The sequence below is a fragment of the Pyrgilauda ruficollis genome, unplaced genomic scaffold, assembly GCF_017590135.1.
Source record: "Pyrgilauda ruficollis isolate IOZ18807 unplaced genomic scaffold, ASM1759013v1 scaffold66, whole genome shotgun sequence".
In the NCBI taxonomy this organism is placed as follows: Eukaryota; Metazoa; Chordata; class Aves; order Passeriformes; family Passeridae; genus Pyrgilauda; species Pyrgilauda ruficollis.
Window position 1 is genome coordinate 1,975,788 of NW_024528377.1, and position 23,487 is coordinate 1,999,274.

At 43.5% G+C, this 23,487-nt stretch overlaps 1 protein-coding gene across 1 annotated transcript; it reads left to right on the forward strand.

Moving 5' to 3' along the window:
• The first annotated feature begins 200 nt into the window (after nt 1-200).
• Nucleotides 201-21,174, forward strand: IL17RA (interleukin 17 receptor A). The gene is made up of 13 exons (XM_041484498.1): nt 201-329; nt 6,628-6,652; nt 8,522-8,668; nt 10,044-10,168; nt 11,173-11,299; nt 12,645-12,692; nt 12,780-12,937; nt 14,140-14,217; nt 14,648-14,723; nt 14,808-14,822; nt 16,053-16,154; nt 17,205-17,246; nt 17,844-21,174. The coding sequence occupies exons 1-13, from the start codon at nt 207-209 to the stop codon at nt 19,340-19,342; spliced, it is 2,565 nt and encodes an 854-aa protein (XP_041340432.1). The 5' UTR covers nt 201-206; the 3' UTR covers nt 19,343-21,174.
• Nucleotides 21,175-23,487: the final 2,313 nt, after the last annotated feature.

The window sequence follows — 23,487 nt, forward strand, 5'->3', positions numbered from 1 at the left end:
CGATTCTGCGACGAGCACGCAGACCTCGGTACCCGCCGACATGGGAACAGGACGACGGCCCGCAGGCTGAACCAGGTTTGGCTCTTTAACGCCAAGCTCAGCCCAAGGACGGCGCTGTCCCCGGCGGGGAGGAGCCGCTCGGCGCTCCCGCGGCCCGGCCCGGCCCGGCCCAGCCGCCGGAAGCGCCGGGTGGCGGAGCGGGGGCGATGGCGGGCGCGGGGCCGCGGCTGTTGCTGTTCCTGCTGCCGCTCCTGCTGCCCCGGCCGCCCGCCGCCGCGGCCCTGCGGCTGCTGCTGGACGCCGCGCCGCCCTTCACCTGCTCGCAGCCGGTAAGCGGCGCCGGGAGCGCCGGGCCCGGGCGGGAGCGGGGAGCCGCGATGGTGGGACGGGGAGCGGCCGCCCCGCTGTGGGGCGCGGGGCCGGGCGGTGCCGCCGTCCCGGGCGGTGTCGCTGTCCCGGGGAGCCCCGCACACCTCGCTGGGTTGCCCCGGCCACCGGCAGCTCCGAGGGGCCGGGGCTGAGCCGCGCTGGAAGCGCCCGCAGTCCCCGAGCAGGATGTGAGTCTTTGCTAAGAGCTGACGTTGCCCAATGCCCTAAAAGTTTTAACCAGTTCCTTGTAGATGAGGGGGGTTTTAGGGGTGCGCGGGGAATTAGGCATTACATGTGCTGGAGGTTTTTGAACGGGCGGGTTTTGGTTGGTTTCTCCCTGGGAAACCAGCCAGGCAGGAGCTGCCGATGCAGTGGCGCTGTAAAAAGTGAACCAAGCAACCTGAGCGAACTTCGAGTATGAACTCCTAGCTGGTCACTCTCTCTGGTGGTTTTTGAGGATTGTTCTGGATTTGTTTTGTTGGTCGCTTTTTTGTTGTTTTGTTTTGGCGTGGTTTTTTTGTTTGTTTGTTGTTTCAGATACCTACAAGGAGTGTGTAGGAGGGAGATCTGCTTTTGCTTTTTAATTCTGTTAACAATAGCAGTGAGACAGGAAAATGGGCAGTTTTCATCTAAGCTGGACAGCTTTATTTGCCATGGTGCTCTTTCAGCAGTCTGAAAAAGGCAGTCAGATACAGCTATACTAAATGTAAAACAAAATGTGTCCTTTGGGGTGAAAGCTTCTATAATCTTTTCCTGTACACATTTCCTGTCTTTTGTCTAGTCTGACACTTCTCCTAATGTTTGACAATATCCTTATCCATGTTTTACCAGACCTCTGCTCTGCTGCCTCCTCTCCTGTTTAAAGAGACCCCAAGAAAACAGACCAGTTCTGCAATTTTACTTTAGGCTGGACATTGTAGAGTTACAAAACGTAAACTTTGGCAAATGGAAAATTACAATATTGCTTAGACATCTCGCATAACCGTGATATCCCAAACCCTGTTAGTCACAGAGATTGACAGTCATATATTAAAGAGTCTCTGCAAGTCCTTGGATGGTTGGGCTCTGACTGACTTTGTCTTGCTGTCTGTCCCTCTTGTTTTAGGAAATGTGACCGCAGTAACTGTGTGAGGGGCTCACCAGAACATCCCCAGCTTTCACAGAGGAGCTGTGTTGCCCTGCGCTCCGGTGTGCACACAGAGCATGCATGAATGCTGGGCTGCCACATGCTGTGTGAAAGTGCTGCTGTGTTGGCCCTTTCTGTCAAAAAGCCAATTTCCAAAGTGCAGATAGACTTAAGAAAAAGGAGTCGGCTTGAGCCCAGGAGCAGCCTCTTTGAGCAGTTTTGAAGCTGCTGACTCATGTAGGAAAAAGCCCCATCAACTGAATCCGTGACAGTTGAAAGCAGTTCCCCCTTCCCTTTCTGTGGGCTGTGCTGTTTTCAGAGGGTGATTTGGTAACCCTCCCAACGTGTGGCTGTGGTGCGGTTCAACAGCAGAGCTGCAGCTGAGCGGGGTGGGGGAGACCCTCTTCCTTTGTCCAGCCCACCGTGCTCAGGCTGCTGTTGCTGAGCTCTGGAGCAGGTCAGGCTGAGCCAGGGCAGCTTCCTCAGCAAAACCCTGGTGTGGCAGAGGCTGCTTGGGAGATGAAGTGGTGGAGGGAAAGGGTCACATCAGTATCAATAGACACCTGAAAGGAAAACTAAGTGCTTGTTAACAGCTCATCTTATTAAAATGTCAGAAAATGCACTTAATGGGCTTTATTCACCACAGCTGTAGGGCTGAATAGCACAGCTGCAAATCCAGCTCTTACCAGTAGTCATTGTTCTACATGTCATCTGCAGGGGCTTTTTTCCTACGTGCAGGGAAAAAACATCCCACAGCTTAAATACCCATCTGTTTTTTCACCATCAAGTGTTAAATCACTGTGTTCAGTTGTGCTGTAGCTGTTTTGGGACGTGGCATGCCTGGGTTATAGTGCCAGTGGTTATAACCCTGCTGTCTTTGCGGGGCTGGATAGCTGTAGTGTGGTCTCTGAAATTTATCTTGCCAGCTTGCTTCACTGGAAGTCTCTGGAGAAGAATTGGTGTAACATCTCTCATGAAGATGAGCCATGGTGGTGCATGTGAGGACAACTTTTCCCTGGTCTCCTTTGCAAATGTGTTAATTTTGCCCTTGCTGTTGACTGACCTCTGTCATTCCCCTCTGTGGCATCTTTCTGCTGTGTAGGATGTTAACACAACCCATGATCCCACTGAGTGCTGTTAAAATATTTCTGAACTCCTTGGCATGAAAAGGATTCATGAACAAAGCTATTGAACTTCAGCATAAAAAGGGTTACTGATCAAAACTATGAAAATATTATAAAGATAACTTTAGAGCTGATTGTTTTGACGAAATTTTAACTTTTGAATTTGGATTTGATTTTGCTGAGAATTGATATGAGGGCAAGATAAAAAGTTAGAAACTGTAGAGAAAAACGCTTTAAAAATTAAAACAATTTTGTAAAAGATGCTGGTTTCCTACAAGCCTTAAACAAATCATCCTTCAGCATTTATTCCTGTAATTCACGTGTTGATCTCTGCTGCTTTTTGCTAAGGGGTTAGAAAAGGGAAGCTGCAGTAAACTTCAAATCATCCAATCCTCAGAAGTTACATAGAATGGTTCAAAGGTGAAAGCCAAATTTTGGAAAGCTGGAGCCCTTCCCATTCAGCAGCCACTCCTTAAAGGAAAACTGGACACTTGCCTGGCTCACAGTGGTTTCTTTCTAGTTGCCACAGCATCCTGCTGGGAAATCTTTGCCTCCCATTATTTTAATTGAATTGTTATGGGATGGTGCTGTTAATCAGTTTCCCAGGTTTATTTCATTCAGATTCTTATTCTCCGCAGCATATGGTCTGTTCCATTTTATGTCAAAAGCAAAACAAAAGTAATTTTAAAAGAGTGAAACAGTTGCTTACCTTTTTGTGAAAATACAGCAAGTAAACAGGATGTGTTTACTGTGCCTGTCCTGCTGAGAATCGTTGCAGCATCACCTCAGAATCATCTCCTTCTCATATTTATGCCTCCCATGTCTGCAGCTTTGCTTGTCAGGCCTGGTTGAAGCTCAGCTGGCAAGCAAGCCCCGCACAGCCGCTCACTCACATCCCCACCACGGGATGGGGGAGAGAATCAGAAAGGTGAAAGTGAGAAAAAGTGTGGGTTGAGATAAAGACCATTTAATAAGTAAAGCAAAAGCCAGGCATACAAGGAGTTGTTTTTCACCACTTCCCCTGGGCAGGCAGGTGTCCAGCTGCCTCCAGGACAGCAGGGATCCATCATGCGTAACAAAGACTCGTGAAGACAGACACCATCACTCCGAGCATCCCCCTCTTCATCTTTCTTCCCCCAGCTTTGTATGCTGAGTTTGATGCCTTACGGTGTCCCTGTGGGTAGCTGGGGTCAGCAGTCCCAGCTGTGTCCACTCCTGATTCCTGCATCCCAGCCTTCTGGTGGCAGGGGTGTTAGAGAAGCAGAAATGGCCTGTGCAAGCCTTGTATTCAACACTGTTTCCAGCCCAAATCCAAAAGACTGCCCTCTACCAGCTACTGGGAAGGAAATGAACTCTATTCCAGCCAAAACCAGCACACTCAAGTAGGGAAACTAGGTTAAATATTTCTGCTGTCCAGAGCTTTGTTAATCTACTCTGGATGAGCCAGTGCATCAAGTAACGTTTTGTGTTGGTTGGACCTTTACAAGGAAAAACCAACAAGTATTTCCTCAGGTGCTGAGGAGGGAGCCAGTGCAGATCTGACAGTGGTTAACTTACTGTGCTGCAAACCAAACTGGTCTTTTGCTCTGATTGCTTCCTGGCTTTTGAATGTCATTGTCTGGAGTTACACATTTTGGTATAAAAGCGTGCCCTCAGCTATGCCCAGACCCGTTCACCTGGGTTCTCTGCAAAAAGGATCTCCTTTTTCATGGCAAGTGCTTTCTAGGACTTGCCTTTCCTTGAGCTTCTTATACCTCTGCCTGCAGTGTGACTTTATCTTTGCTTATCTTTGCTTCCTTATGCCAATAGTGAGGACATCCTGTGTGGATGAGTTGTTCTTAGAAGCATTTTAGCTCTTATGTCATCCCTGTAGTGCTTTGGGGACTGGGAAGGGAGAGGATCAAGAACTTAATTGGTGCCTTGTGGTGGGAGAATCCTTCCCCTCTTCTTGTGCAAACCTGCTAAGTGCTTGACTAACTGATGGCAGCTTAAAACATTTCAGTATAGTCAGCTGCACATAAAAAAAAGTTGCTGGCACAGCAGGTAAACAGGTTGGTGCAGGGTTGGAAAAACACATGTGTAGGTAGTGCCTTGAAAACTACAAGGGGAAAGGTGATAAAATACTGTTGGTGATAAAATACCAGATAAAATACTGTTGTTTTTCCCCATAGTAACCCAGTGTTGAAAAGATAATAGAGGCTTTAATTACCAAGTGTCGATTCTGCATCCTCATCAACAGACAGATGGCTCCTCATTGAGCTCTGGAGTTTTTAATAAATGTCAGAAAGGGCACAACAGCCTCATCAAGGCTAGGAACATCCTTGTGAACGCTTCACCTGGGATAAAAGACCTGGAGGAAGAGAGGATCCCTTTGTACACTGTGCTGGATCAATGTTCATCTTGATCATTAAACAAAAAAGGGGAAAGGCAGCATTTCCTCGCTTGCGTTGTCAGCTATGACGCAGAGCCCCAGCACTCAAATGAAAGCAGATGTTGCTGCTCTTCAGGCTAATAATGCCTTATACTTTTTATAAGGCTTTGTTGTGGTGCCATGTACAATAATTACTGATGACTGCAACAGAACAAGGACAAAATGACTGGCTATTAAGTGATAGGCTTTAACAGAAATCATTACATTAGAAAAAATCCCTATGGTTAGCTGCCAGTTATTTTTGTTTCCTCTTGAGGGTTCATCTCAGAGCAGCCACTCACTCTTTGCCCTCAGTGGAAAGCACCGTAGCAGTTGCTGTGAAGAAAATTAACTCCATCTCAGATAAAAGCACTGCACCTTTTTACGTAAGGGGCTTTGTCAGGCCATGTAATTTACCTTTAAAAAGTCTGATAAGGGTCTGAAATGTTAGGACTAATTTTTTTCATAGCTTAATCCATTCTTCCATACAGGTATTCACAATTTTTGTTTTTCTCTTTTTCAGTGATTGTAGTTAGCCCGTTTGGGTTTGGTTTCGTCAGCATTTGCTTCTTTGCTTTTCATTCCTTTTTTTTGTTTGTTTTTTTTCCCCATTAGTGAAGGATTTGGGTTGCAGGTGCTGTGTTTCAATATACCCTATCTTGGGTGCATTTGTGGTACAGTAACTGGAGTGTGGATATGTTTCTTGTGAAGGATGCCTGAAGGCTGGATTTATACCTGTGTGTATTGTTGTGACTTGTGTAGCAAAAGCCTGGAAGAGATTTTCAGGTTTTATTCTTTATAGAAGCATGGGGAGCTTAATGCCAAATCTTCCTGCTTTGCTTCCAAGGAACAGATAAGTGAGGTGAATTGTGAGCATTGATCTCTGAGGTATTTTCATTACCAAAGAGGCACAGCTGGCTTGTTCAAGCACCCTTCCCCAAAAATGTAAATATGCCTTTGGACACTAAACCCCAAATACACTTGCAGTTGACCTTAGGAAGTTGTAGAGAGTTTAAAAACCCAACTGCCCTCCGTGTTCCACTGAAATTAATTATATGGTGGCAGTGGTTGACGATAATATCCAGCTTTATTTGTCACGGGAAATGAGTGAGAGCAAACCTAGCCCTCCTCTTGATTTACCATGTCAGTGACAACCTCAGGCTTCCTTCTCACTGGGATTTTCATCACACTAACCAAGCAAGCTGACGTGCTTCTCCCTGGTGTATAAACAAAACGTCACTGGGAGAAGCCAGGCAGAGCCCACAAAGCTTCTGGTTGCTTCTTTACAATCAGGACATCTTTTTTCTTAATAAGAAAGTGTCTAATTCTGATGAATTTTTCTTTCCTGAACACAGCAGTGTTTGGTCATAGGTTGGACTGGATGATCTCAGAGATGTCACATAAATTGTGCCCAGGTTTCATGCCCTGTGTCTTTGGTTTTTTGATTAACAGCTCAGTCCAGTGTTTCCATCATGGTTAATTCTTCCAGTTTGTGCGTCACTGAAGTGTTTTTTCCTGCCCCTCTCCCAGCACTGAGCAGAAGCAAGTTGCTGTTAATTTTATTCTGAGAGTAATATTCTTGTTTCTTTCCCCCACAGGATTTAAACTGTCTCGTAAGAAATAGTAAGTAATTTTTTTCTTTGTTGCAGTTTTTTCATTGGATCATGCTTTTTTTTATTTTCTATTTTTTTCTTTTCTTTTTTTAACTGGGTTCATACTGGCATGTTTTTCCTGCTAGAATCAGAGAGTTGTAAAGAGAAACACTGCTATCATGCCCTGCTTTGTGAGTTTCCAGTTTGATCCATTATAAGCTCCAACTAGAAGAGGAATGGAAACTTTTGTCTTTTTTGGGACAGAGTTTGGGGATAGGCAGTGGCATGAGTAAAACCCAACCCATCTTGTTTAGTTTCTATTTAAAGCTGGGATCATCCGTTTTTAAAGAAATGGGAATTGAAGGACAAGTTTGCCAGTAAATGTTAATTACAAGCCATTGTGATAGTACTTGATGAAAAATTAGTGTATGAACTAGAATTTAAAAAGGGGCATAGAGGGGTGCAGTTGAGAGCAATTAATGTAAATTATTGGGTGTAAGAGACCAAGTATTAGCAATGGCATGCATCAGAAAGACCTTAATATAATTATGGGTAACGTTGTGAAAAATATTCTTTAAAAAAAAAGGAAAATGTTCTGAAATTATCCATTTGGAACCTGGAGGCAGCTGGGCAGCTCTGCAGAGCTCCTTGGCTTTTCCTTGCAGCCCTTGTTCTAAGCAAGCTCGTTCCTGCCTCAGTGCCCAACCCTGTGTCATACTGACACGAGTACTTTTGTAGCCAGTAGTATTTTTTTGCAGTATTTTTGTTTGGCTTGCCAGGTCAGGGAGAGGAGGACCGTGCTGAAACTAAAACTAACCAGATTTAAAACTTCTTGTGCAGAAGGGGGTTTGGGTGGGATCAGGCTGGCTGGTATTTCCCACTGGCACACAGCCACTGGAATACAGCTTGACAACACAGCTAAGCCAAAATGCAGCACCACCATTAAAATGCTGCCTAAGTTAAATATTTGGTTTAAATTCTCTTTTATGGCTTTTGATATGTTTTTCTGCTCTAGGGGAAATTGGTTTTTTTTAGTGTTTAGTACAGTCTTTGCTGAAAGGTACTTTATTCTTGTCAGGGTTTTTGTAGATATTTTTTTGAGCATTGTCTAATTACTCCTAAGCCTAAAGCCATATTGTTTGACTGAAGGGATAGTGCCCACTTTCCACTGTTTCCACCACATATCCATCAAAATAGACCCAAAATGTACTTTAAAGGGGCCTGAATGTGGTATTTTTAACATGCTTTGAGAAGTCAAATGTGTTACAAAAGCCTAAGTAGATCATGTCTGTCTGATGCCTGTCATACCTGATTCCACTTTCTGATGACTTTGCAGGACCAGTTCTCCCTAACACTCTGTTGACAAGCATAGTTTATTTTTCTGTCCAGGGAGCTCATTAATTTAGGCAAGGCATAACAGGCAGTTGTTGGAAGCTGAATTCAGATGTATATTCAAATCTGAGGAAAAGCAGTTTGGTAATTAACCAAGGTAATTAACTATTGGAAGGTAATTAACTATTGGAACGATTTCCCTGGGTATCTGACAGATTTCTTATCACTGGAAGGCTGGAAATTAGCACTAACATAGGTCTGTTTCAGCAGAAGGTTGAAGGAGATACTGAATAAATTTGCTTGACCTGTTCAGCCTGACTGCACTGATTGTGACAAGTGCTAACAGATTTTAAGGAAAAGAGGAAGTGGGAGTTACTAGAATAAACTCAGATTATTACAGGCAATTTACAGAGTACTTCCATGCAGAAAACTCTCTTTCTGAGCTGGAAGCAGCCTGTCACCCAGTTTTCCCCTCAGAATAAACCTGACCCAAAGAGCAGATCATAATTGCAATTAAGCAGAGCTTCCTCAGCCCCCAGTCTAAATGTGGGTGTCATTTGCTGGACAGGCACTTGCATGGAGCCGAGCTGGCTGAAGGTCACTGCCTGGACTCCCTCTGCTCCCAGCAGTCTCCACGTTTCTTCTGATGTTTTCCGTAAGGAGGATGGAAAACTGGTCCCTGTGCTTCAGATAGAGTGGAAAGTGGCCACGGATGGTAAGTGGTGGTTGTTTAATTTGAGCGTGGAGCAGAGGAAAAAGGTGTGATCTAGTAAGGATAGATATCAGTTTCTTTGGGTCTGAGTTGAAGGCACTTGAGATGGCAGTTTCATGTTCAGATTCAGGTGTTTATTATTTCTTGTCAGTAAAACAGTCTCACTACTGTGAGTTGGGCAGTTTTTCATTAGGAGGCACAAAATGGCTCACTATCTCTTGTTACAAGGTCTTTTAAGACTAAACTATCCAGTTAAGAACTGACACCTAGATTATTTTCCCTTTTAACCCAGTAACTGATCCCAAAGAGCCCCAATGTGGACTTTTCTGCCCAATTACAAAATGCCACCCAAACCCTGAAGAAGGAAGAACAAGGTAAAGAAGAACAACCTGCCTCCACCCTAAAACCTCCATCTTGCTTCATATTTATTTCTATATTCTAAAATCCCAAAAGTTCTCCACCCTGTGATATCACACACTTCTAGCCAACTACACACCTGTAATCCCAGTACTATCAATCAATTTTGGAAGCCTTCACAGCCTCAGGTCAAATGCAGTGTTTGCTTGTGGGTCTGTGCCTTTAAGCACAGAAAGTTTAAAATTCTCAGCATCCAGAGTTCCAACAGATAGGGAGGAGAATTATGACTTCAAGTCATGAGAGCAGATCTTTGAAATTGGGGAGGTTGGCTGCTGAATTTTGTTTGGCGGGTGTAATCTCATCTTTGTGTGCCTTGGTAAAGCAATAATTGTCTCATTGTTGGAGTAAATGGCTACCAATAAGTCACATTTTCTCACTCCCCAAATATCTTTGATTGTTTGTCTGTAAATGATGCTTCCCTTGCATACTCTTGTCCGAGGTTTTGCACTTCTTTGAGACAGAATTAAGCACATTTGTTTCTTCCTTCTGCAGGGGCTGTGTCTGAGGGCTGTAGAGTTATGGTCTGTAGCTATGGTAGTGTAGCAGCAGGTGTGACTCAGGTAACCCCGTCACTGAACTCACCTGTGCTTGTCAGCTTTCCCACTGGGACCGTGTGTACCAAAATAAAGGCATGTTTACTTTGGCACGAGGCAGCTGTGAGAGGCCTCAGCACAGTACCACATCTGTGGAACTGCCGGGGCGTGTGGAGAACGCAGTCACCTTCTCCTCTGCTCCTTTGTTTGCACAGATGTAGCTTTGCCTTGCAGGACGGCCTTTAGGCTGAGAGTGCTGTTAGTCAACCCTGCATGCTCGCTTTTCTGTGTCTGTGTTGGGATGCTCAGCACCTCAAAGCACTTAGACTGTGGCAAGGCTAGGCACAGTGGTGCTCTCTGGGGGGCTGCAGCCCCTCCGTGTGCAGGGGAGAGGGAAAGATGAACGCTTTGTCCCTCTGTCCCTGCAGCCAGCATCCGCTGTCTGGAAGGGGCCGAGCTCGCCGTCATGCAGGTGAACAGCAATCAGCAGATCTGTGCCCAGTTTGACTTCCAGAACAATTTGCCTCTTCAGGTCCGTCCAGACGGAGGCCGGGTGAGTGCAGAGGGCTCCAAATTACGTTTTCTAGTCCGTGGAATTGTTTCTGCTTTCGCTGTTTTATGGCAAGGTTATTGATTAAAAAGTACAGACTGCTTGGAGTCTGTGTCGGACTTGAGATCTGCTGTCATTTCCCATTTCTCTTTCACTCTGCCCATCCTTTAGCTTTTAAGAATTGCTGCTTTTAGTTGCCTGGCATGTGTTATCACTCAGGAGGTTGCTTAAAGCAAATAATTGTAGGGGTTCTTGCATTCTGCTCGAGAGCATGACATTGTATAGCTTTTAAACTCAACTCTTGCTATTGCTTCCTCTTCTTTCTTGTACTCTCTTGTTGTGGAGGAAAGCACCAGCCTTGGGGGTGGTCATTCAGATTACATTCCTTCTAGGAAACTCATCAGAAAAGTGCTGGGCATCCACAACAGTAAGGAATATAAACAATAAGGAATTCATTCCTTAACCACACAGAATTTGGCCACAGTTGGCTTCCCACTTACCAAATACCACTCTCCCAGAGTGCCTCTCCCAGAATTTGCACAGCATTGCTGATGCAGAAAACAGTACAGATTTGAAAATATATGTATGGAATGGCCAGGTACAGAACTACATATGTATAAATGCAATTCTAAATGCTTAGCACTTGCGGAGTCCTACAAAATTTATGCTAGACTGAAATTTCCATCTTGAAACTGTATATTCTAGTCTAGTCTCCTTTCAGTTCAGAATGTAGTTTGGTGGGAGTTCCACAAAATGGTTTGGCATAAAACTGTTTTATCAGCTCAAAGATCCCAATTAAAAATGAATTCTAAACAGAAGAATTGAGACAGATAAAGAGACAGGTATGTTAAATACACTTGAGTTCCAATTTTTCATGGTCAAGTTTCAGTTAAAGGGTTACATGGGGTGAGGGAACACAGTGGAACAGGGCCAAGTCAGCTGTTAATTTCAGTGCTTAAAGAGCAACATTGTCCTTTAAAGTCCTTGTGGATGTGTTTTGTTTTCAGTGGAATTTCACTTTTGACCGTTTTGAAGTAGAACCTGGCCAGACTTACCAAGTGACTGTGTATCACCTGCCCAAACTGGGTGTAAATGGAGACTACAATTGCAAGTCCACGTCTGTCACAATGCCTGGTAAGAGGTGATTTAGTTCACTCAGGCCTTGAGTTTAGCAATGTGGGGGTTTGTGGACCTGACATCACTGCTGCTTTTACTTAATTTAAAATCTTTCAGAGCTGCCTCTCTGCTTGTGGCAGCTGGAATTACAGGCCAGAATTTCCAAATCAGAAGTTTGGCTTCTAGTACTAAATCTTAGACATGTGAAGTTCAATTTCAAAGGCACAGTTAGGCATAATTTACCAAGAAACTTGGTAGTGCTGGGTGCCTGACCCTTTCTTGTAGATGTGAAAATTTTCCTATCACTAAAAGAATTTTTACTGTGTTCCCCAAGGTTGCTGGGCATCTGCAATCCCTCTGGCTGCACTGACTGCTTCATAAATATTTGGTGCTTGATACAGATCTTGAAAACTGGTTCTTAGCTTTTTTTTTTTAACTTGCTTATAGTTGTCAAGCTGACTTTGTAGTTATAAAATGGCAAAGTGTGGAGCGTGTCAGCCAAGAGGGAGCACTTCATTTTCAGCCCTCTTAGCCTTTCTTCTGCCTGTTCACACTAAGAACTTCCTGACTTTTATCCTCTACTGTTCTTCAGAAACCTAATCTGTGGTGTTAAGCTCAGCAGCTGCAGGGAGCTTTGCTGGTTAGAGCTTACACATGAATTGCAGAGACACTGTAAATTCATAAACTTTGTAAAGTTTAAATTGGTAACTTTGAAAGTTGGAAATTTGAGATGTGAAATGTTTTATCTCAACTGTCTAAGCAGGGAGTTGTTACTTTTCCTTTGTCCAAACCCTGGAGGAGAGACGTAATTTAAGGCTGAGAGTTGTAAATCCCACATTGCTAAATGTTGAATGTGTAACTCCAGATTTAACTCTGAAGAAAGTCCCAAAAAGCAGGGCCAATCTGCTAAATAAAGGGAATTAGAAATGTGGAAGAGTGTTTTAGGATTAAGAAAGATTCCAATCTCCTGATTTTCTGTGTCAGAATGCCTTTGGAGGAATCTATTGCTGAGGTGTGATTACAAGGTGGGTGATGAATATGAAGTTTTAATTCCACTATTGTGACCCTTTCTGCACCAGTGTTACATTGTTGCTGTGCTATTAAGTGTGGTATGTTTTTAGTCTCATTCATTTTCTCTCTTCTGAGAAGAAAAAGAGCCAAACACCACATATCAGTGTAGGGATTGGTTTATATGCTGGAAACCAGTACTCTTCTTATACAGAATTTTGCCACTGCTTTAGAACAAAGGTGTCTACTCATTTAGGAGAGCTTGGTTAGGCCTCTGACTTCTAAAAAAAAATGTGGTTTTTTCCTAAATGGAAGTACAATGTTTCTGACTAGCTGCTGATGGTCTTTCTTGCAGACTGCAGTGATTCTCTGATGAAAAGAACCATCCCATGCATAAAGACAGGTAAAAATTTTTGAGTCACATAGATGTGGGCGCTCTGTTGGAATATTTGACAGTTGAGAAACGTGGGAATATCTTTCCTACTTCCAGGCAGCTTGTGGGAACCCAGGATCCAGGGTGAAAGTCTGGATGATACAACTCTGCTCGTGAGATTCCACCCATGGATGGAGCCAGCCCGGTACCAAATCCACGTGACCAGCTACCTGAATGACAAGAGGTGTAAAATGATCACACAGGATTTCACTGAGGTAGGTCCCTTCCCAAGTCATACCTGCTCTGGAGATTTAGGCAAACATCTTAAATGCTTGCTAAATCAGGATGTTGTATTTTACACCAGGACATTTGAACAATTTTCAAGGGATTATTTTTTTAATTGTCTTTGGAAAGAGGAATTTGTGGATAAAAGATCAAAAAAGAGGTTTTATAATGTATTAAGCAGCCTATAAACACCTGCAAAGTCAAATTTTGTATTTGATTGTCTGGGCTTTATTACCTTTTTCGAGCCAGTGCCTGGGGTGCTAAGACTAAGCAAATTAACCAAAATTGAGATGCAAAGCTTCAATAAATCGTTGAAGTATTTCATCAAAGATGATCACAGGAAGGTGTTAATTAAATTTTTTATATAAAGGATGACTGATTTACTAACAGATGCTTCATTCAGGCTGAGAATCAGTTTCTGTAGGTCTTGCAGTCTGTGTTGCTGAGAAGCTCAAAGTGTCCAGACTGTGCACCAATATAAAAAGTGTTTTCCTGCAGGCATTTGAGGGAGTAGAAATCCTGAATATTTGGAATCACTCTCCACCCTTCCTTGTGTGAGGGCAGATATGTTGGCATTCAGTTTGTTTAATCTTTCTGTTCCTTAACACTTAAAACCCTTAGTGCTGCATGCACTGATATATTTAAACTATGACTGACACAGATGGGACAGCTGTGTGAGTATTTCCCTGGTGGAAGGGAATACACCTCATTTTGGAGCTTGTATCTGCTAATCTCTTTGAATAATTAGGTTATCATGATATTGATTGTGTACAGCAGGTAGCAGGGGCTACTTACTTGCCTGTTCTAGTGTCAGAAGTAGTGTTGGCAGTTGCTTTTAATTAAACAAGGAAGCTTGTTAATGTTTACACATTACAAAGCTGAAGACATCTACATTGTTAAGAGACTGTAAGTTTAACTCCTTTGAAGCTGTACGAGGTACATCCCTAATTATTTCCTGTTACCTGTGCAGTGTCTTAATTGCATTACCACGTCTGTCACACAGGGCACGTGCAGAGATGGTGGCCAGATCCTTTACCCATGCTGTTCTCTCTGTGGGCTTCTTGTTCAAAAGGAAAAACATAGCTTCTGCTTCATTAGACCACTCCATTTTTTCATGACAGCTTTTTCTCTTTTTTTCCTGCTTTCATTCAGTATTCTTCCTTCCCTTATAACTTGCATCTGATTTCTGCAGGATGGACTACAACAGCAGGTGAATGTCACAATCAAAATCGAGAAGAACATAAAAGCTTGCTGCAGATACAAAGTACAGGTGGGATCACACTGTTGTCCCTGTGTCCTTCCTTCACAATCAAGGCAGTGAGCACCTTAGCAATGTCAGGGTTTTTTTCACAGTGTTTTGTTCTGAGATCGGCTGATCTGTAATTACCTGCATCAGGGGAATATTATGGCTGTAAGAATTTTTATATAGGTATTCTCCCTAGTCAGTGGCTTTTCCTTAGTGCAGGGCTGCCAAATCAGAGATTATGGGAGTGAGAATGGCAAATGTGCAACCTCAGGAGCTCACAGCCTTTGTCATGTGTGCTGTAAGAATTCTTGATTAATCTGGTTTTTGAAGGGAAATGGGAACTCTGTGTCTCTGTCCTAAAATACAAGGAACATTGAGGCAGGAAGAAAGTAAAGCAGGGAACAAAATTTCTTTTAAGAATAACTTCTGTTTTCTGGATTATTTTCAATTGCAGATTCAGCCATTCTTTGCAAACTGTGGCACAGACTGTCTGAGACACTCTGCTTTCATCCCATGTGAACCAGTTCCAAGTGAGAACCACTTCTCTGTAAATTAGATTCCCATTGTTTTACAGCTAAGAACTGACTTTTTAACAAAACTCTTGTTTTTTGCAGGTACAGAACCATCGGGTAAGAAATTCTTCCAATACCCTGAAACTTTTTTTGCTGCTCTTCTCCTGTTGTGGAGAATGAGAAATGATCCTCCCTGCAAATGACCCAATGGGCAGGAAATGTTCTTGTTGAAAATGTTATGTTATTTGAAAATAGTGGACAGCCCACAAGTGGTACACAGGTGGTGCATGAACTGTACCAACCATATTGGGAACCCACCAAAGCTCCCACTGAAACCTCAGAGGATGTGAAGATCAGCACTTGGCAACCACTTGGTAACAAAACAGCAAACCAGCAAAGAGCAAGGAGACCCCAGAGCCTAATAATGCTCTTGGTCTGGAACATCATGTGAGAGATGGAGAGTTTAGGTCATAAGGGTTAATTAATTATTCAGGGACTTGTTTGCTCAGGGTCCCTCTTTTGAGCCACCAAGCTCACCCAGCCAGGTATCATAATCAATATGTGCAATAAATCTCTCTGATGGAGATGAGAGCCTGGTGTCTAAAATTTCTTTAGCAGTCCCCTTGTAACACTGAGTTCAGAATTAATTGTGCTAAGAATGACTTCACCATGATTTAATGAGGCAAGTATTTGTATGCAGTGTGAACCTTAAAGAGCAATTTTTTTGATAGACACTTCACTTGCATAGAATTCTTTGAGAAGCAGTTTTGACAAGAAGAGTCTTAATATAAAATACTTTCTGTCACTTTGCTCAGTGTTAAAAAATTTGCATAATATAAAGCAGCTTTTGGAGAGAATAGCATGCATATATTCATTTTTATGAATGTCAAGATAACTTGTGCATAATGATGTGACATCTTTTTTTTGGCTGCAACACCTGTAAGGATCTTTTGCCCAAGATTGAAAAAAAAAAAATTGAAAAACACCTGTAAACTGAAATTCATGACCCAAAATAGTGATATTTAAATTTTTTTTAACCTAGATTACATGAGCAGGCAGGACATGGGCAGCATGCCTGTCAAAGCTGGGTAAACATTGCTATTTAGGGGAAGGTTCTTGATCTGTGTTTGCAGGGTGCTGCACATATGGTTCTTTGTGTGGAGCAAGTTTATGGTGTAAGCACCACCATGCAAGCAGGAATTGGTTTGGAGAAGTGCCTGTGGATTCTAAGGGGAAAGTACTGGTCTGTTCAGCAAAGCCAGGGTCCTCCTCCCTTGGCTTCTGCTGCTCAAGGACCTTCTGCTCTTTGGTGAAACTCTGTGTCTGAGGAGTGGTTTTGTTTTGCAGATGATATGATGATATGGCTCTACTGGTGTATCACTGGGATCTCTGTGTTGCTGGTGGGATCAGTCATAACAGCTGTGCTGTGTATGACTAAAAAACGAGCAGGTGAGACTCATACCAGCCAGGAAGAAAAAAATTCCAATGCTAAAGAATTTTTTTTTTTTCTCCTTCTGTACCTATTCCTATTGTGGTTTTGTGCCTTGCTGTTCTGATGCCTTGCCACTGAGATAATGCCTATGAAAACATCTCCTGTTTTACTTTATAGGACTTACACCATCCACTACATAAGTAAAGCCTTCCAGAGGTTATCCTCTCTGATGCTCCATGTTCATAGCACTTCAGTGTTCATGAGAGGAAAGAGGAATTTCATAGTTCAGCCCTTTGTTTCCTGCAGATTGCTGCAGATTTTTGCACTTATTTTTCCTCTGCATTGCGTAAGAGTGTTGCAGAACAGGAGCTTCCTGTTTGTCCACACTGTAGTCTTCCCCCTGTTCCCCAAAGTCTCTGCAAAATTAATTTTGTACTGTTGCGAGATTAGATAAGGTTTTTCAATTAAGTGGAAGGGAAAAACAAAACACAGGACAGAGACTGACATCAAGCAGCTTGGAAAATTGGGTACTTAAGGGCGAACTCCTAGTTTCTGTGCTGCAGCCATGAGGCAGTTATCTCAGGGAAGCTGTGTAACTCACTGCTTGTTTTGTTTTCTTTTTACATGAGAGGAAGAGTTGGTAATCTTTTGGAAAATTTCTTAGCATCAAATTCATCTATAAGATGCAGCTAGGGACATTTTATTCACCTCTTCAGAGAAGCTTCTTAAGAAAAAGATATATTTAAAAAGCCTCAGGAGGTGACCTAAAAGAGGTCACAGGACAGTTGGGGGTTCTGTACTTGAGACTTCCAGGATTTGGGGAAGATGCTGAAAGCTCATTTTGAGTGCATTGTCTCCTCTCAAAGGAAAAATACAGCAAGAACTGGCTGTAGAGGAGTCTTTATTCATTCAGCATGGTTTTTTATTAGGTTTCTCCCTCTTTACAGCTTTATCTCCCTACACAGTTAAAGATATTTTTTTAACCTAATCTGTGGAAGGTGGTGTGATTTTAAGCATTTAATCTTACTTCCTGCTTTCAGAACTGACAGTGACTATCTCTCTTGCAGAGCGCCGGCGAGGGAAATGCAACCACGACGGTTTGCAAGCTGGTAAGATGCCTCTGGGTTTTGTCAAGCACCTGTCATGCAGGTCTCACACAGTTGCCCAGAAGGGGCTTTTGTAGGCTCTAACTACTCTATAGATGCTTCTTGGAACCAAAAGCTAGCCTTAGGATCTTCCTGTTTAGCTAAAAGAAGCTTTGTATATGGAATTTGAAATGCCGTATTTGTGAGATGGGAGATAATTGCTTTGGAATGTGGGGAGACATTTGAGCCAGCCAAGGATGTACTAGCAGAAGAAGCTTTGGTAATCATCTAGGCCATAACAACAGCAGATTGGTTTGGGATGGATGCACTGAGCTCTCCACCAGAGAATACAGCAATATTTGCAAACCTCTTGAAGCTGCTGCAGTGTTTTTGTGAGGTGAAAGTTGATGAATCATCTGGGCATTCTCATAAATCACAGCTTCACTGTGTCTGCACTTTCACATTAAATTTACAAAATGAGATGTTGTCCACATACGTTGCCAAAATAGCATAAAAGCTTAAAAGTTTTGTTAATACCCTCCTGTGCTGATTAGTGCTGACTCACACCATTGCAATTTGGGGGAATGTGGCTGTAATTAATATTTCTCTGTCTTCCATCAGCACCGTACACCGAGCTGCCCCTGCCGCCCCTGAAGCTGCGGAAGGTTTGGATTGTGTACTCTGCTGATCACCTGCTCTACGTGGACGTGGTGCTGAAGTTTGCTGAGTTCCTGATGACAGTCTGTGGCACTGCTGTGGCCTTGGATCTGCTGGAAGACCACCACATCTCGGAGCTGGGGCCCTTACCCTGGCTCACGCGGCAGAAGAAGGAAATGGAAGAGCTGTCTTCAAAGATCATCATCTTGTGTTCCCGGGGCACCCAGGCCAAATGGCAGGCCATGCTCGGCAGTGAGCCCGTGTGTCTCAAGCAAGATCAGCAAAAGCCAGTGGGAGACCTGTTCACCCCAGCCTTGAATCTGATCCTGCCAGATTTCAAGAAGCCAGCCTGTTTTGGAATGTACATAGTTTGCTACTTCGAGGGAATAAGTAGTGAGAGAGATATACCTGATCTGTTCAATGTCACATCCAGATACCAACTGATGGACAAGTTTGAGGATGTTTATTTTCGGATTCAGGATCTGGAGAAGTTTGAACCTGGGCGGATCCATCGAATCCAGGAAATCACAGCTGAAAATTACATCGATACCCCCAGTGGGAGGAAGTTGAAAGAGGCCATAGAGAAGTTCAAGAATTGGCAGACTGAGCACCCAGACTGGTTTGAGAGTGAAACCATCTGTTTGGATAGTGATGAGGAGTTGCATTCCCTGAACAGAGAGAGCCAGGTGGATTCACTGCTGAGTGAGCCAGGTGGAATTGTGAAACACCAGCTGCACCCACGTGAGCCTGACCCCAGCTGCTGTTACGCCATCAACCTGCACATGCATGAAGGTGAAAGTGCATGCTGCAAGCTGCAGCCTCAGCTTAATCCATGTGGGCATCCAAATTCCCAGACTGTGGTCCTTCCTTTGGATGTTCCTCCAATTCAGGTAGTGGAGCCAGTCTCTTCCATGGAAGATAGAAATATACTCAGTCACCATGTGCTGAGCAATGAGGACTGTATGGAAGGAGTTCCTCTTCTGGAGACCAGCTTTCCAATGAGGAATAACGTCATCCTCCACGATGGCTCTGAAGCTTCAGTAGCTGACCAGAGTCCTGCAAACTTGTCAGATGACCTGAGTGACCATCTGAATGGACTCATGTACCCCCTTTATCAGCAGAGTGTCATTCCTTCAGAGCCGTATCTCTGCCAGGGGGAGGCTGACAAGCAGCACCAGCTGGTCTTTGAGGAGCAGTGCAAAGACCAGAGACAGTCAGTGCAGTCAGACCAGGGCTACATCTCCAGGTGCTCCCCTCTGCCTCCTGAGGACCTTCTGGAGGAGGAGGAAGAGGAGGAGGAGGATCAGGAACAACAGGGGGGCTTCCATGAAATCTCTCCAGAGGTTTTGAGCAGTCTGAAGAGCCTCCAGAAGCAGCTGTTTTTCCAGGACATCCAGAGGCTCTCTGGCTGGAGCTATCCAGCAGAGGTGATGGACATGGACCAATCTTTGGAGGACTGTTAGGCTCTGCCTGGGACCTGCCCTGTTTGAAATACAGGGATGGAAGGTGGTCCTATGCAGAGTAGTACTGAGACTGCATTTCCAGCACTATCCTCATCCTTGTATTGCAAATGGCTTAGTGCTGGGACCTTCCTGTGCTGCTGGGATGCAGCACTGCCCAGCAGATGTGGAATATTGCTTCCAGTCTCTGTGGAAAAAAGCCAGGAGTAGTGGCCACCCCTGTGAAAGAGCAGGCAGTGATTCTGTTCCTTGGGGAAAAGCATTACACTGAATTCTCACTGATGGATGGCAGAAAAATTACTGTGGCTCATCCACTCGTGCCTTCAAAATGCCCTCCAGCTGTGCTGATTCTATTGCACTGGATAAAAGTCACAGGCATGGTTTGGAAAATAGGTTTAGATAACATGGTGACATTTGCATTGCCATTTTAATACACATTTTGAACATTTCCTTGTAAATAGTGTATTAAAGATGTGTGCCTTAAATTTCAGCTAGATTAGGGCTGTCTCTACCTGGTTGATAAATGTGCCTAAAGATTTTTTTTTTCCCCACTCATCATTCTTTTGCAGCTGCATTTCCATGGTCATTCAGAAATCAAGTGGAATAGCTGAGAATAAGTGGGATAAATGTTTAAATTGAGAGTCTCCATAACTCTTCCTGATTCTCTACTGGGAGAGAGCAGCAGCAGCGCAGGGGGAAGAGCAGACCAAGAATGGAATTTGGGATTTTTTTACAGTTTTAAGAAATGTGGGACTGAATACAGAATCACAGAATCAGGGGAATCTGGTGTATTCTGTGACACACTGCTGCAGTGCTGTTTGCACCAGGAAGATGTGAACTGAAGATATAGATAGTGACACACAAGGAAATAAAGGATTATTTTGGAGGAGGAAGAACTGTAGCCTCAGCAGATGCTGTTTTAGAGTGGAAATTTTATCTGAGTTAAGGGAGGCTGAGCAAAAACAACTGTGAGATGTACTTGTGTGGGTTTAAGCTGAAGCACAGGTAGCTCAGGTTAACCACAGTGAAATACTGAACAGACTAAGGGAGTCATCTTCCAGGAGCAGTGTTGGTGAGGCTGACATTGACCCTGTTTCTTTCCCCTGGATAACAGCCTGTGAGATGTAAATACATCCAGGCCTTTCTCCTTTGTCATCTTCCCATCCATCTAAGTTTACTTGTCAAAAAATCTTTTATCTCAGCTTTTTTAAAATTTAATGTCTCAGAAAAGAATCTGTTCTTTTGTCTTAAAATTTATTTTGTATTGTGTGTATTTTATAGTTTTGTGTCTAACCTGTGGGGTTTTTTCCTTAAATTAAAAATGAAGAATAGTTTTTTGGATATATTCACTTAAATACTTCTGTGTCCTCAATTCTGCCTAACTCCTTATGTTCTGTTAAGTTCTTAGTATTTGTTACAGAAATCTGAGGCAAAACTGAGCCAGAACTGAACTAGCTCATGAATGTCAAAATATTCCTGCAAAGCACAGTATGGAGATGAGCTGGACAGAGCTGAGGGGCTGCAGCCATGGGAAGCATCCCTCCATCCCTTCAAAAGGGGTGGTAAAGGAATTGTTTTTCAATTCCATGCAGGACTCTTAGGACAGCTTAGTAACAAAGGGACAGTCCCTGCAGAGATCCAGACTTCAGGCTGGGAGCCTTCCTGCTCCAACAGGAATCCAGTCTAACCCAACGGGAGCTAAGCAAGAGGCAGCTGTGATCTCAGTGCTTCTCCAGTGAGAACCCATTTCCCAGATTATGTCAGTAATTGCCATCCTGATGATCCCACTTCTAAAAGTTTCTTTTATGTTACAGCAATTAACATGTAAAGCTGATTTTTTTTTCCCCATGAGCCTTTTTCAAGTGGTATAAATTCCTATAAATCACTTAAATAGGAAGCTCAGAAGTGTCATCTGAATTTCCTTGCCTTAGTCATTCCCTTCTCAAATAACTCCCTTGGTGTTACAGCTCTTAGAATTTGCTTTCACTTACAAAAAGTTTGTTCGAAGGGAAAACCCAGACACTATTTTAGCAATCCAGTATGAGGAAAACAAGTAACTTTAACACATCTATTGGTCCCTATTCAATACAAAATTGAATAGCCCAGCAAGAATCAAAGGAGGGAAAAAAGGAACAGAATCAGTCACAAGTTTCTAATTTTATTTTAACAATCTTGCTTTTTAAAAAATACAAGTTCTGATTAATGCCAGGGGGATGCCAAGTGTCCATCAGCCACAGGCCTTATCTCTCACTTCCATTTCCCCTCCTGGGAGTAGTCATCTCTTTTGTCAGGATAGCAAACAAAGAGCAGTAAAATGCTAAATAACGGAGTTGTGTAACAGAATCCCAAGGGACCTGTGTCTTAGTATGGCACAAATTCGTTCAGCAAAGTGTTACTGACCTGGACCAGTAATTTAATGTTGGCACAATGTACAGGAGTTGTGCAAGGTGCATCAGGAGAGGTATTGTTTGCACTTTCGTGGTACCACCAGCTCTCTTCTGCAAACAGAAAGGTTTAAGTGGAAGCAAGAGCTCAGTTACCAAAGAGGAGGGAATTCAAGAGGAGGAGCAGGTTTATAAACAAGACATTGAAGATCTTTAAATGTTTTTTTTTCATAGTAAGTAATTGCAGGAGCAGCAGAGCTGCCCTTTTAGTTGCAAGGGGGCTTCTGTGTAGGCAACTACAAGAGCTTTAACACTCTCCAAACAGCACATTTCCTAACAACCTAGAAACCATGGCACCACAAACAACTTTTTCTACAAAGGAATTCTATGCAACACAAGTGTCATTTTGCAGGGTTATGTGTCCCAGGCAACCTTTTCATCCATGGAAAAATCTGAACTGTGAGTTCACTGCCAATGGGTTAAATATGCCATGGCCAGATAAATTTCAAATATGCCATTTTTCTCAATAACATCCTAACTGGAAAAAGGCACTCACTTTTGAAACAGCAACTTTGTTATGGGCTAGGAGGGGGTACTGAAGTAAGACTCATTAATAATTGTGCTGTGATTCTTTTGATGTCTCAACTATGCTTATGCTTCAGTGTATTAGGGATTAGCACTTTGGTGCTATTGGGAACTTGGCCATAGGAGCAGCCAAACCTATTTGATGATGAAAATAATTTTTTTTTTCCTTCAGCTTCTTTTTTTGCAAAGTTGGTTGGGGATTTTTTTTTCCTTCAGCTGTTTGACTGAAGAATGGAGTAGTCCTAGGTTCAGGTATCACCTTATTCTCTCTTGAATAATTATTTCTGAGCTTCTACTATCTATTTAATGCTGAAAAAGGAAGGTGCAAGGAAACAAATATCTGTACAAGCATAATACGCCTGTAATTACACCTTCTTTGGCCAGGAACTTAGCATCCCCTCAACACATTTCACATCACATAGGAAAAGTTCACAGTACCAAGTTTTACAATCACAGTCACTCACAGCACCAAGATTGTCCAGACAAGAAGAAGTTACCGAAGAGAAAGGCCACTGGCCAAAATTCACACAACTGCCCACGTAAGGGCTCAGGTTAAAAATAAAGCACTGGTGGGAAAGGTAAGCCTAGCTTTTGCCAGCTCTCCATTTGGCATGAGGAGAGCAGCGAGTCACCCATCCTAGCTGCACTTCTGAACAGAACAGCACTATTGACCCATCTTTTCTAGGGGCTTTTCCAGCCCCTCAAAACCCATCAGCCACCGAGAGCTGGGGGAGAAGAGCCCCATGGCAGCCCCACTTTCTGCCTCTGGGAGCTGGGAGTTACCAGACTGTAAACATTTTGTTGTAGCAGTCCACCGGAGCAGGCAGTTGATCCCACTCTGTGACAAGGAAGGTGGGACAGAGGCTCTGAAGCCCAAGCCCTGAAGGAAAGAATAAATGTGTGTGCGGAAGAAGTCTGGGCTGCACCTGCAGTCCCGCTGTGGGTAGCAGTTGGTTGTGCTTTATTTCCCCTTCCCATCAGGACAGCTTGAAAAAAAGAAAAAAAAAAAAAAAAAAAAAAACGGTTGTTCTTCACAATTATTGCAGCCTTGCTCAGATAACAAAACATAAGCCTGGGAGGGGCAAAGTCCTTCCTCCGAACGTGGTCTGTGTGCTCCTCCTTCCATGGGGCTGGTATCAGGAGCAGCGGCAGCCAGGCAGAAGAGCAGGCCTTAACCCC

Excerpts from the sequence above, each read along its gene's own strand:
- IL17RA (XM_041484498.1), top strand. The coding sequence starts at position 207 with ATGGCGGGCGCGGGGCCGCGGCTGTTGCTGTTCCTGCTGCCGCTCCTG. Across the intron at positions 330-6,627 it reads CCTTCACCTGCTCGCAGCCG|GATTTAAACTGTCTCGTAAG; the intron begins GTAAGCGGCGCC and ends TTTCCCCCACAG. Across the intron at positions 8,669-10,043 it reads GTGGAAAGTGGCCACGGATG|CCAGCATCCGCTGTCTGGAA; the intron begins GTAAGTGGTGGT and ends CTGTCCCTGCAG.